Source organism: Pan troglodytes, chromosome 13 (assembly GCF_028858775.2).
Source record: "Pan troglodytes isolate AG18354 chromosome 13, NHGRI_mPanTro3-v2.0_pri, whole genome shotgun sequence".
In the NCBI taxonomy this organism is placed as follows: Eukaryota; Metazoa; Chordata; class Mammalia; order Primates; family Hominidae; genus Pan; species Pan troglodytes.
The window spans coordinates 126,707,656-126,722,074 of record NC_072411.2 but is presented as its reverse complement, the minus strand read 5'-3'; the positions used below and the strand labels follow the sequence as shown (position 1 = coordinate 126,722,074).

The following is a 14,419-nucleotide window of genomic DNA, read 5'->3' as shown; positions in this document are numbered from 1 at the left end:
TATGTTCAAAACAGAAATATATATATGATGAATTTCACTAGAGCTTAAAAGTTCTTTTCAGCAATAAAATTCTACAAAGCAATGTTTTTTTCTTGGGAATGGTTTTTAAATGATCTTGGCTCTTACTCATAGTTTAAGTCAAAATTTTCTCTTTGGTGGTAAATATTGTGACCACATTGGTTTTACTGTCAAAGGCTCAGTAACATAATCAAATATTCGAAGACTCAGACCCTACCTATTTATGCTGCTTTAACTGTAGCCAGTAGTAAAAGTTCATGCAAAGCAGTTAAAGGAATTACTAAAATAACACAGCCTTTGAAAAGAATTAGATTAATTGTAATCTGGGGGGGCAGTTTCCAGAGTTGACAGTCTTCACCACCACCACCACCACCTGCCTTTCTCAAATTCCATCCCCCAGCGTGCATATAGGTCATATATAGGCACTTGCACAACAACCCCTTCTGCTGCACTCAAGTGAGGAGTATTGTGTTAGGCTCCAGAGTGAGCCCCTCCCCTCACATTTAAAAAGAATACTCATTTTGACTCATCAGCACGATCTGCACATCTATGTTTTTCTGCAGGTATTTAAGAAGACATTTAGGTGACCACATCCAGATGAGCCAAAGGGATTGTTTAAACAACTACTTTTTTCCCTGCAACTTTGTATTTTTTGTTTTCAAATCCACAAAGAAAGTGAAAAGCACTATAATGAATATCAATATGGCTGTGACCTACGTTTACCAGTCATTAGAATTTTGTCTTCCTCCCTGCTTTCCTCTGTGTGTGTGTATGTGTTTGCTACAGCATTTGAAGTTAATTTACAAATATCTCAGCAGTTTCCCCCTAAAAAACTTTAGCACACGTCTCCTATATCATATCCAAGAAAATTAATTTCATGTCATCTGTTTACCACCCATATTGCCTCAGTTGTCTCAAAAATTTCTTTTATATCTCACTTTTTGGATCCATGATTCCATCAAGATTTCCACATTACATTTAATTTTTATGTCTTTTTAGTTTCATTTAAACCAGTACCTCTATCTTTTTATTTTTTCATGACATCAACTTCTGAGGAAAAGCATCATAAGCATCATTCTTAGTAGATTATTTTCATCGAATTTTTTTTTTTTTTTTACTAAGATATTGATTATCTTACACTTGGGAAATGACACCGAAAGCAGTATTTTTATCCAAAGGATTCTAATTAGAAACAGTTGAATGGATACACACACCAGAATGATCTTCTAAATTGTACAATCTGCTGTCTCGTGGCTATCTATGCCCATGCCTCAGTCAGCAATGCCCCATGTGCTGCTTTGCAATTTTACAGTTTCTACCTCCAGAAACTTCACATCTATCTCCTTTTGGTGAACGAATAAAACACCAGTTTTCTTTTTCTGCTATTTCATTCAGAGCAGAGTTGCAGGAGAAGACGACTTCTGTATTTCCCTTAACAGTTGCTTTGAAGACTATAGGGAAGACTAGAGTAAGACTCCTAAAGATTGGAATCTGGTATGAATTTGTGATGAGGTTGTGACATAAAAAGCATAATAAAATATATGACAAGAAATGGTTAGATAACAACTCTAGGGAGATTTTTGGCAAGGAGATTTTAGGAACTGACATCCTAGTGGTACTTTTAAATTGTTTATTTCACTGAATAAATCTTGGCGGTACATACTCTTGTCTCCTCGTAAAGCGTTAGAGATTACAGCTACATTTTGAGTTAGTAAGACAACAGATACCTATCTGAGATACTTTTGGTGAGTTTTAACTTGGAGCCATGGTAATAAAATAATCAATTGACCTCTGATAGTCATAAGCAATGAAAATTATTTACTGGTAATTTTACTACTGAATATTTTCAGCTACTGTTTTTCTTCCAGGTAAGAAATTATATTCTGCATAAAAACAAAATCAACTTTATTATCTCAAAGTTAAATTCCTCATTTTTGAAAAGGATAATTTAGTATTCAAGTAAACATTAAATAAGACAGTTTTTGAATGCGTACTTGAATTAATAAGTGTGTATATTCGGAGGCTGAAATTGGTTTTTATCTGTGGATTACATTGAATTATAATAAGCTTGCTTATAAACCAAATTTTAAAATTAGATTTATGATAAATGTCTTTATTTCTATTTTAGTTGCTGCCAAACAAGGTGAATCCGACCCAGAGAGGAAAGAAACAAGGCAGAAAGTAGACGACGACAGAAAACATGAGATAGAAGCTGCTATAGTGCGGATAATGAAATCTAGAAAGAAGATGCAGCACAATGTTCTAGTAGCGGAGGTGAGGACTCTTCACTACTGGGCTAATATAGAAAAAACAGTAACATTATTAACAAAATTATTGTATTCAACTAATTTTAAAAACAATTTTACAATTAAGAAATCCTAGTGATGTAACACTTATGAAATGTATGGCACTCACTTGGTAACTAAACATGGTGATACATCCAAATATGTGCACACTCTCGGAACCAATGTGTTTATAACTAAAATGATAGTAGAATATTGTCACATGAAGTATTACGAAAAGATTTTCACTGCTATTAATACCTTTGTGTAAACAAACTCCCTTTACTTCTAAAAATTAATAATGGTTACCATTCATTAAATGCTTTCATTTTACAAATTGGGAAACTAAGGAGGGGAAGACCCCTTAGGAAGCCATTAAGATAGGTGGGAGAGGATTAGGACCTGGGTAAAGTATTGGTAGAGGGTAGAAAACTGAATCAAGATAATTGGGAAGTAGAATTGACAGACTTTACTGATGGATAATGGGAAGTGAGAGGGAGAAGTTGAAGACGCCGTTTAGGTTTCTGGCTTGAATGAGTAGATAGAGGTTTGTTTCTTTAACCGAAAAGAGAAGGGTAATGTAATGTGCCGCTGTGGTCCAGATGTCACTTAATATTGTTTTGTACAAGTTGACTTTATTGTGTATTGGCACATCCAGGGGCAGGTAGAAGACAATAGACATGAGGGCTAGACGTTGCATTGGGAATTAGCTATATGAGAATGCAGTTAAAACTACAGGTGTGGATTAAATTGCTCAGTGTTAGCATGGAGAGCAAGAAAGAACTATGGGATAGACCCCTCCCTTATTTTAGGAACGGTGAGTGTAACAACAGAAACTCTTTAGAGCACTGGTTTTCACAGTGTGGTTCTTGGAACAGCTACCTTAGCATCACCTGGGAACTCATGAGAAACACAGATCCTTAGGTTCCACCAGAGCCTGAGAATTGAATCAGAAACTCTGAGGATAGGGCCCAAGAGTCTGGTTTTTTAACACGAGCTGTAGGTGATTCTGATGTTTTTTCAAATTTGAGAACACTGCTTTAGAAGGAAAAGAAAACAAAATGACAGTGTCCTATGACAAGGGAAGAGAATTACAAGGAGTGAGTGGTCAGTAATATAAAAAATCATGGAAAAACCAAGTTGAATAAACACTTACTTTGGCAATTACGTGACAGGTTAACTTTCTCAGACATTTTCATTGGACTCGTGAAAGTGGATATCCAATGGTAGTGCCTTGAGAAGGAAATGGAGGTGGAAACCACCAAGAGTGGCTTATTCTTTGAGGTATTGGCTCAAGGGAAAGGGTAGAGAGAGCAGTATTAGAGGATTCAGTGTAGAGTTGAAGGGTTTGGGCTTTTTTCCCCCCAAAATGGGAGGATACTGAGCATGTTTATATCCTACGAATAAAGAATGGATCCTTAAATTGAAAAAAATGAGATGAAGGGATAAATACCACATTCTAGAAAAGGAAAGGTGAGGATTGTATAGAGAGTATGATGATGGTAGTGTACTGACACAGATGTTACTGATCATGCCTCTTCCTGAGAACCTAGGGCAGGGTGCAGGGGTATGTGCTAAGCAAGATTTGGTGTAAGTATGGATAAATGTACATGTGTAGGGTGGGAATTTAAAGAACTTCAAATTGAAATGGCTTCTTTTCTCTATGTGAAACCTGATATGAGCTTGGTGCAGGACTGGGTTGAGGAGTTTAAGGGGATTGTCAGAAATTTGAAATAATACTTGTCGAAGAATGGTGCTCAGGAACTTGCTGAACTTTTGAATACTATAAATTTGTGTTAGTCTACACCAGAGATTGGCAGATGTTTTTGTAAATGGCCAATTGTAGCATGAAAGCAGCTATAGATAATACGTAAATGCATGTGACTCACAGTGGCTCAACGCCTGTAATCCCAGCACCTTGGGAGGCCAAGGTGGGTGGATCACCTGTGGTCAGGAATTCAAGACCAGCCTGACAAACACAGCGAAACCCCGTCCTACTAAAAATACAAAAATTAGCAGGTGGTGGGTGCCTGTAATCCCAACTACTCGGGAGGCTGAGGCAGGAGAACTGCTTTAAGCCGGGAGGCGAAGGTTGCAGTGAGCCGAGATCGTGCCATTGTACTCTACCCTGGGCGACAGAGCGAGACTCCATCTCAAAAAAAACTAATAAAAAATAAATAAATACATGTGACTGTGTTTCAGTAAAATTTTACAGAAACAGGTAGTGGGGTGTATTTGGCCTGTGACTGCAGTTTGCTGACTCCTGGTGTACACATACGATGTTAACAACTACATCTTTACTCAGCAAAGACCTCTGTGGTAGGTTGATAATGATGTAGTACATATAGAATATAGGTTTAATCAAATAGTGTTTATGGGATAGGACCAAAAGAATCAGGAGTAGAAGGTCCTGTTGAGAGTGCAGCTTTCAAGAGAAGTGATCTTGAATGCAGTTCAGGCTCCATTAAACAGGGGAGAGAGCAAGTCGATAGGAGCTGTTAATAGGCTGGAAGAAAAGAAGGGCAAAGGGTGGGAGATCTCAGGTGATGGGTTGAGAGCAAGTTTGTCGATACAGGAGTGGTAATCCTGGAAGGGCGATAAATTGTAGTTGCAGAATGAAGTGCTGAATTTTCAGATTCCAAAGAATTATCAATCCATTGTGGCTTTGGGAAATGAACTGATCAACAAGAGTAAAAGCAAAACTGGCTCATGGATGCATTAGAGCAAAGAACATGGACTTTGAGGTCAGAAAGGTTTAGATTCATCTCTGTTGGCTCTGTTATTTACTACTTGTTGATGTCAGTTTTCTTCTCCGGCTTTATTTTCCTCGTTTGTAAAATGAGACAACTTATTTTGCAGGGTTAAGAACATTAAATAGGCCGGGCACGGTGGCTCACGCCTGTAATCCCAGCACTTTGGGAGGCCGAGGCAGGCAGATCACAAGGTCAGGAGATCGAGACCATCCTGGCTAACACGATGAAACCCCGTCTCTACTAAAAGTACAAAAAATTAGCCGGGTGTGGTGGTGGGTGCCTGTAGTCCCAGCTACTCAGGAGGCTGAGGCAGGAGAATGGTGGGAACCCGGGAGGTGGAGCTTGCAGTGAGTGGAGATTGCGCCGCTGCACTCCAGCCTGGGCAACAGAGCAAGACTCGATCTCAAAAAAGAAAAAATAAATAAACTCATACATGCAAAATGACGGATGAATAGTGCATAGACAGACTATGACTGCTGCTTTAGTTATTATTTTATTATTATGTATAGCACAGTACTTAGAATCCTGATAGTACTTGGAAAAAACCAACAGAAGCACTTACTGTGATTGGGCAGCATTATTCTTTATTCTAAGGCATTACATCTGTTAACACATTTAGTGTACACACCAGTGGGCCAAGGTCCCAGAGCGAGTAGTGGTAGAGCTGAGTTTATCCAGGTACTCTGAGTCCAGAGTTTGTGTTCTTTAATACATAGGCTACCCAAGTTCTGTGAGTTTTGAGTATAACTCAGAATTCAGTAGATAATGGCATCAAAACGGTTAAACTATAGGTGGCATATGCTCACACTACTGTAATTCCAACTAATTCAACTATTCAACTGCTATCCACTTTAGCATTCACATTCTGATTTGAGGAAGTGTGTTGTAACCATAATATTACATTTTCAAACAGAACCTTTTTAAAGTTTCTGTGCTTTTATCTTTGGTAATCCAGTTAGTAAAGTTCAGTCTCTGAGTGTTAAAATGACATATCAGTTCTGTTCAAAGATATGAATTTTTATGTGTTTATATAAAAATACTATCTACTTTCTTTTTTAGGTAACTCAGCAGTTGAAGGCGCGATTCTTACCAAGTCCAGTTGTTATTAAGAAACGTATTGAAGGACTTATTGAGAGAGAATATTTGGCACGAACACCTGAGGATCGCAAAGTATACACATATGTAGCATAAAATGCGTTCAGAAATTTGATTTATTCTTGGACTGTACTCTTCGCATGGACTGGGAAGTTCTTTTAAATCATTAAATATTAAGACGACCATCTCTTCTATTAAATTACAGTACATGTTCTAGACCATTGAGATCAAGCCTTTACTCCCTTTGAGAGTTTTCAACATCAGTTGATTGAGCTTCAGGCTTTACAACGTTTATCCCTGTAGAGATCATCTTTACAGTTCCTCGGGAAAATGTGAATGTGCTGCGTTTTGTTTTCTTTACTGTATGAAAACAGGAAAATAAAAGAGAAATTTAGAAAATACAGCTCATTACAATAAAATTGTTGGATTTCATTTCCCCAGGTCTTCAGTGTTGATGTAAATGTGTTTTGTAGTGTTGCTTAGCACTTTGCGCATTGTGTAAGTTGGGTAACAAAAATGGCAAAAGAAATGCAGATTTCCCAGTTATCTTGCTCTGAAGACATTTCTTTAGCTAGTCTTATTTAATTTTAAAGGTTTGATAAATATACAAAGACCCAAGCATACAATTTGAGCATGCTGTGTTCTACCACTTGCACTTACTCATCTTCTAGCCTTATGACCAGGAACCTTTGTTTTGGGCTCAAGTACACATCCTGATTTGGTTTCTCCCTGTTGTAATTTGAGATTTCCCAAATTAAGTCTTATAATGATTAGGTTTTGTTCTGAGTTATTTCTAGAGAAAGAAAATATTTTAGTATGTGTAAATTGTACAATAATTTTTTTGCTGTTGTACTCACTGCTAATAGTGGATTGTATAGGGTGGTGTTTTTATTTCATTTATTGTAGACAAAAATAATGAATTTAGTATACACATACCCACTAATTCAAGTATGTCAGAGCACAAAGTTGGCAGCTGGTTATATTTAATTCAGCCCCTCTGAAAAGCACATACAGTCTATACTTTGTTTATAAATATCCTAGGTCCTCCCTGCCCCTAAATATATATTTTGGTGAAGCTGTGGTGCACTATTAATTTTCTGTTTCAAAATGCAATCTAAAGATGCAATAAATATGATGACCTTGATAGTTTTAATGAAATCTTCAATTCTTGCAGCTGTGTTTTGGAAAGTGATTAAGCAATATTTCTCAAACCTGATGATTCTTGGATATTTAGCTATTGTCCTCCAAAGAGTCATCGTTTCACGTTTTCAAACATGTGCTTTGTGCTGAAGATTCTTGTCAGATATCCTGTGCTTCCAGAGTATTTTTATCTTCAATTTTATTTAATTTTGTTTCATTTTGTTTTCATAAGACAATGTTTCAGATATGTAATGGGGCAAACCACTATAGATTTCTGTTGGATAGAAAAATGAAATGTTACTAATAAGTTTAAATTGACCCTTCGTTGACTATCAGTACTGTTGATACATTTATTAGAATGTATGTCTCAGAAGATGGTTTCTGTTTAAATTTATGGTCAAGTTACAACAACTGAATTCTAATATGGATTAAAAACTCCACATAAATATTTTTCCCCATGCGTCTTGGGTTATAATTTTCCTTTTAGACTTGCAAATATGCTTTTATTGCAATTTTGTCTCCATCTGTACTGTAGAATTACAAGCCTTGTGCTCTTTATCTCTACATTTTCCACTTCTACGTGATGCAATTAAGATGCCAATGAAAAGTATTGTGAACATTATTCTCCGGACACTTTTACCATACTTGAGTAGTACTAAGTCAGGTGTAACATGGAAAGCTAAGGGTTTCACTTTCTGATTTTGACATAATTGGGAATTTTCTATAATGGTAAGATGTTCATAGGAAAGTAATGGTAGTTCATGTTTGAGAATTTTTTTATTGCTTTCATTTCCCAGGTAAATGATATTTAACACCTGGGAAAACAGGACAGCTCGGATTGTCGAGTTAGTAAACATGAGCGATGTAAAAACTTTATTTGAAATCTCTTGAGACGTTAAACATTTTAGTGCTAGTTTAAGCCATTAAAAGTAAAGTTTAAGTTTACGTCATTGTCTCAAGTGTGGCTGTAAAAATCAGATCTAGAGTTTAGAGGCATACTTGTTAATTTTGGAGCACAGGTTTGATATTTATGCTTCTAAATACATTAAAACATTTCTGAATTGCAGTTGAGTTGAATGGTTGGAGATTGCTGGCGATGTGATGCTGCACTGAAAAAACTGGTCACACAAAATGTTTATATGTTTGACCGCATAAGTATTATTTTAGGTCATAAAGGTTATAACAAAATACATTTAACATTGCTTTCTTTTTAGCAAGAGGTCACAAATGCTATTTTTTCTCAGTTTTTAATGCTTTAATTTGAAAGAAAAATGCATCCTAACCATTCCATCCTGTTGGTACAGAGAAATTTTGGTGATTTATTAGAAGACTTTAAAGGAGGGTGGATACATAGTTTTTCAACTGCAAAAATGATGTCATCTGTTCAGTAACTGTTAAAGTATAATTCTCTGCCTTCATTATCAAGTCCAGGACAGTGTTTATTTTGAATCGTTAACATTATTTAAAGACTGAAAATTCATTGCAATTAGGGAACGCACAGCCTCACAAAAAGTGGTTGTGATTGCAAGGATTCTTTATGTCAGTGAACTTAAAAAGGGAATGGGGGAAGAGATGCATGCCTTTCTAAAGGTATGCTAGAGTCACCTGTGTAGCACTGTAATTATGTACTATCAAACCCCCAAGATGCTGATGATAGGCCTTCTCGGTAAGAATCCTTCTCATAGTGAAGCACTGTTGATGTTTTGTTCACCGGATATGTTGGGTAGCAGAAAAGGCCTAGAACCAGTTTTAAGATTATGCCTACATCTCTAGAAGACTAGTACACTGGCATCATCTTAGGTTTCTAAATATTATTTAATTCCTTAATTTGGAAAGCAGTTTTAATGTTTACAGTTTAAGATACTCATTTTCAGTAACTAGTGTTAAAGATTTTTATCTTTGCCTGTCTACTGTAACTTAAGACTTTTGTAGAATAATTTTTTATAGAGTATATGGTATATTGTGTCAATCTTGGAAAGCTGTTGCATATCAGTTGTAGGTCATGTATTTTACTATATGTTGCATAGTATTTTGCATTCTGTAAATACGAATGTTAAAACATTTCAGGTCAGCAAAATTAGAAGTCATTTCTAGTCCTCAAAGCAGAAATAATTAGAAATGTTAACATTTAAGTGCTTATCATATGCCAGATACTATTCTGAATATTTTATGTATATTCATTCATTTAGTTGTCATATTGGCTTTATGTGACATAACTGTCATTATACCAGTGTTGTCCAAGGTTGCTAGCAGGAAATGGCAGAGCCAGGAGTTGGACCTAGGTTTAATCCTATCCATATTCCATGTTACAAATTGACACGATTTTCCATATTAAAAAATTTTCGTTTATTTTGTACCTCATTCACATGAATAGTAATGTGACAAACTAAAGTTAATACATGAAGCATTGCAATATGGAATTTTGCACATTTTTGTTAGCTTTACATTATTTGCTGATACCAACTTTTGGTAGGAAGGAAAACAGGGAAGGTGATTGCTGCTATTCTGGAATGTGTCCATTGAAAAGAAAATAGGCGCTTTGTCTCCTACAATCTTAGAGAAAGTTTTACATACTTAAGTGGGTACCACAGATAGGTATGTACCTTAAATTCAAATCTACAGTTTTACAAAATGTTTTCCTTTGTGTGCCTTTCCTATGTCAAATTAGCCAGAAGGAAGAAGAGACGTAAGAATGGCAGATAAATTTAACAGGTAATGATACAGAGATTGGCCATTACGCTAGCTCTCAGGAGAAAAACAAGTAGGATGTCTTGAAACCCGTGCATTTAATTTTAGAAATGGCAAATTTGTAAGCGTGTCATTTAAGTAATTTGATGCTCAGTTTTAGGGTCTAAGTTGACCTCGAGTGAGCCATGCAAAAATAGCTTTAAAATTATACATGAGCAGCTCAAAGTAAACGTGTATTTTTTAGTAACAATGAAATTGTCAAATTTCAAGATTTTAATAACAGGACAGTTCAACTAATAAACTTTATTGCATACAAGATTTATTGCAATGTGGGAAAATTAAAATTCTCAGTCTCAGAATTCTTTCTGCAGTTGTGATTCTTGAATAAATGCCTCAGCACGATGTCTGGTATGTAGTGGGTGTAGGCACTCAGTAAATCTTCAGATGAATGTGCTAAATGATCACTCAGTGTCTTGAAAGAAAATCTTTAAAAGAATTGAACTTCACAAATTAAAATTTGTACTGCACTATTGGGGCTATGACATAGTATAAGGATATTTTTATAAGTAGAAGTTACTGATACTTGACTTTAAGTAAAAAGTGGAAAATACAGACCAGCTCTTATGTGGTTGCAGATGGGTGTGTGTGTGTGTGTGTGTGTGTGTGTGTGTATGTGTGTGTACAGCATCTTGCTCTGTCATCCAGGCTGGAGTACACTGGCATAATTGCGGCTCACTACACCCTCAACCTCAATCTCCTGGCCTCAAGCGATCCTCCCACTTCAGCCTCTCAAGTAGCTGGGAGCACAAGTGCATGCCACCATGCAAGCTTTTTTTTTTTTTTTTTTTTTTTTTTTGCTTTAAGTAGAGACAGGGTCTTGCTGTGTTGCCTAGGCTGTCATCAAACCGCTAGGCTCAAGCAATCCTCCTGCCTCGCCCTGCCAAAGCGCTAGGATAACAGGCATGAGCTACTGTTCCCAGCCGGCATGTTGTGTTAAATGCTGACTTCTAAGCCCTCTTGCATAGCATCTCTGTGATAAGAACTTGACCGGTATTAGATCATTTGGTCCTATGGAGATCCTGTGAAAAAACTCAGGCTTAGTGACATAAAAATTTTTACGAAATCCCACTAATAGTTAATGGGGTGCAGGAATTTGGACCCAAGTCTCTTAATTCCAAAACCTGTGCTTTTAAAAGCGTGTGTCCCCAATTACTGGCTGTTTTGGCAGACTGCACAGAACCTTGAAAATTGAATTTGAATCTGAAGGTAGATTTTCTTGGCACATATTTTGGTGAAAGTTTGCATTGTTTTATTAGAAAATGTTTTTGGAGAACTTGATCTTGTAAAACTTTATAGATCCTTCACAAAAAATTGGCAATATCAGCTATGCATGTTGATATATGGTATAAAGTATTTTCTTTCTCATAAGTTTATACAACTGATGTCAGATATTAATACCTACAGAATGAACCTTTTTATTTTCTATGTAATACTATCTTCTGTATTAAAAAAAGATTTTTCTAATGGAATGGAATTGTAGACTGAAAGAGACTGAGGAAACTTACCTCAAGAGTGTGAAATCAAGTGAGGAAAAGGACAGAATTTGCATTTGTTCCAGTGCAACTCTAGCAATAGGCAACCAGTGTATGTGTGTGACTATAAAATAGACGGTCACAAACCTATTTCAACATCTACATCTGATGGGGGAGAGGGTGCTGAGGAGGGTACCCCTCAGGGCAAGAAAGTCTGTATGCATACTGTGTTCATCGCATTTTAAAGATTCTCCTCTTAAGCTTGCCTACAGACTCATGCAATACTCCTAAGAGTCCTTTTTTTTTTTTTTTTTTTTACCAAAATTAGTATTATCCAAGTTTGTAATAAGGCATCCATATTCTCCAGTCTTCCCTTGAGCTAATTAAAAATTAATGCAAGCCACCAGGCCCGGTGGCTCACACCTGTAATCCCAGCACTTTGGGAGGCCGAGGTGGGCGGATCACCTGAGGTCGGGAGTTTGAGACCAGCCTGACCAACATGGAGAAACTCCGTCTGTACTAAAAATACAAAATTAGTCGGGCGTAGTGGCGCATGCCTGTAATCTCAGCTACTCAGGAGGCTGAGGCAGGAGAATCACTTGAACCCGGGAGGCGGGGGTTGTGGTGAGCCGAGATCGCTCCATTGCACTCCAGCCTGGGCAACAAGAGTGAAACTCAAAAAAAAAAAAAAAAAAAAAGTAAGCCATTTTCATAGAAATGAAAGTTTGTAATCATTAAGGCTATACAAGAGTGCTATAGATTTTTAAAAGCAATTCCAAAAGAAGTGTGGCAAGTGCTTTGGTGTTTTTCAATCTAGCTTCACACCAGATTTTCCTAGAAAAGCTTTACAAAGAAACAAAAAAGTAATGTCCCTTGTGGAGATTATTATTTAATAAGCCTGAGGTGATTCTTGTGGGCAGCTAAGTTTGAGAACCATTGCTTTTGATTGTACATGGTACAATAAAACATAAACTTCCAATTTCACTGATCAGATGAGAATGTTGATGTGATTTGCAAGTTGTGGGGTTTTCTTTAACATAATTTATCTGCAGTTACAATGCCTCATCTGGTTAAGACAACATGTTGATCAAATGAGGTTTGATTACAAAGTGGACCAGTTAATTTCAAGCTACTCCTGGTCACAGATGACAGTATTAATCACAGCTAACCAACTCTCCGTGGATCCTAATGGGTAGGGGGAGGAAGAGGGAGAATTGGTAATAGTGTCTTCCTAGGCAAAGGGCAACCTGTGATCTTACCATTTTAATTAGGTATTCCCACTGGGAGAAGTTGAATTTAGAAACCAAGTGTTCAAAGCTCAGTGACCTCTATCCCATTTCTAAGAGTTTAGATAGCAACACTAAAAGAGTGATTCTAAGTCTAAGAAAAAAGCGAGTGCCTACTGAACAGATTTGGATTTTTTTTTCCCCATAGCAACCATTGGCTGTGAAGCAATTTAGTGAGATCTGGGTGACAAAAATTGAGATGTTTGTACCACCAACTTTGTAAGATCATAAACATAAGTATAAACCGTAATCTTGGCTATTTTTATTGCAACCTAGATGGTGCAGTGTTTCTACTGAGATTTAGTCTTTGATGATTGTCAATTTAATCTGACAGGAGGTGACTCCCTTAAGAACCATGGTACTCCCAACTCCCTAATACTCAAATGTAACTTTTGGGTTTTTTTTTTTTTTTTTTCGAGACAAAGTCTTGCTCTGTTGCTCAGGCTGGAGTGCAGTGGCATGATCTTGTCTCACTGTAACCTCTGCCTCCCAGGTTCAAGCGATTCTCCTGCCTCAGACTCCCAAGTAGCTATGATTACAGGCGTGCAGCCACCACACCCAGCCAATTTTTGTATTTTTAGTAGAGACAAGGTTTCACCATGTTGGCCAGGCTGGTCTGGAACTCCTGACCTCAGGTGATCAACCCGCCTCAGCTTCCCAGAGTGCTGGGATTAGAGGTGTGAGCCACCATGCTCGGCCCCAAACATAACTTTTGGATTATTTCTCACTAGTGAGCTTTCATAGAATGATCCATATTCTCTTGAGCCACAAATTAAGAAAAATACATGTTTGTAAAACTTTTATGTCTTGTAAACAAAATGAGACTCATAAAACTAATTTCATCAAATTAGTACACAGATTAAGGTCTTAAATATGTAAGAAAACCTATGAACTCTTTGGCAAAATCAAACTCCAATTCTCGAGATTGGTTAAGCAGGAAGGGCCCCTTTCCAGCCTGTACTTTGGCCCCTAAAGATGCACCTTCCCTTTGGAGACTCACTAATTATTGCTGTTCTCATGACCCTGGCCACAGTAATTCCTCCTTCGGCCTGCATGTGGATACACAGCCTATTAATGTTTACTTCTCCATATAAATTTCCTTTTCCATAGGACTTAACAATACATCCAGTGGCAGTACTGAGTGATGCATGGCTTTGTCACTACTGTGGGAGACTTTCCCTTCTACAACCTCTCTTAGAAGATTGAAGCTTAAATTCCCAAAGGAGCAGCTGGTGGCATGCTGTCACTGTAACAGCTCTTAGCAGGGTATCTGTCACTTAGTGAGTTCTCAATAAATGCTAACTTCATTCTGACCCATTAATGACAACAGCATTCATTTATGAGACAATGGGAAGGGTACCCCTACTTTTGTAGAGTTAATGGTCTTGCATATGAACCCGAGCTGTCTCATTAGCTTGATTACATCATGCTGTAATCAACTGAGCTTATTGTGTAGAAACTGATTTATAAACAAAGCCAGATCATAGTATTCTCCCCTCTCTTTTGCTAATGTAACTTCCTGAAATATACAAATTATCTACTAAGAACTTCCTGTAGTCCTTAAAAATTCCATTTTCCTCACTTTTTGCAATCAATATGACCCAAAAAGAACTAAAACAGCTGTG

At 37.1% G+C, this 14,419-nt stretch overlaps 1 protein-coding gene across 6 annotated transcripts in view; it reads left to right on the top strand.

Moving 5' to 3' along the window:
* CUL3 (cullin 3) overlaps positions 1–6,584 on the top strand; it is a 111,491-nt gene extending 104,907 nt beyond the window's left edge. For all 6 annotated transcript variants that reach the window (XM_001167528.8, XM_054679424.2, XM_003949978.6 and 3 more), the window contains 2 exons: positions 2,147–2,292; positions 6,113–6,584. In XM_001167528.8, coding sequence (XP_001167528.1) covers positions 2,147–2,292; positions 6,113–6,244 — 278 coding nt within the window. In that variant the 3' untranslated portion in view covers positions 6,245–6,584. The remainder of the gene's footprint in view (positions 1–2,146; positions 2,293–6,112) is intronic.
* Positions 6,585–14,419: the final 7,835 nt, after the last annotated feature.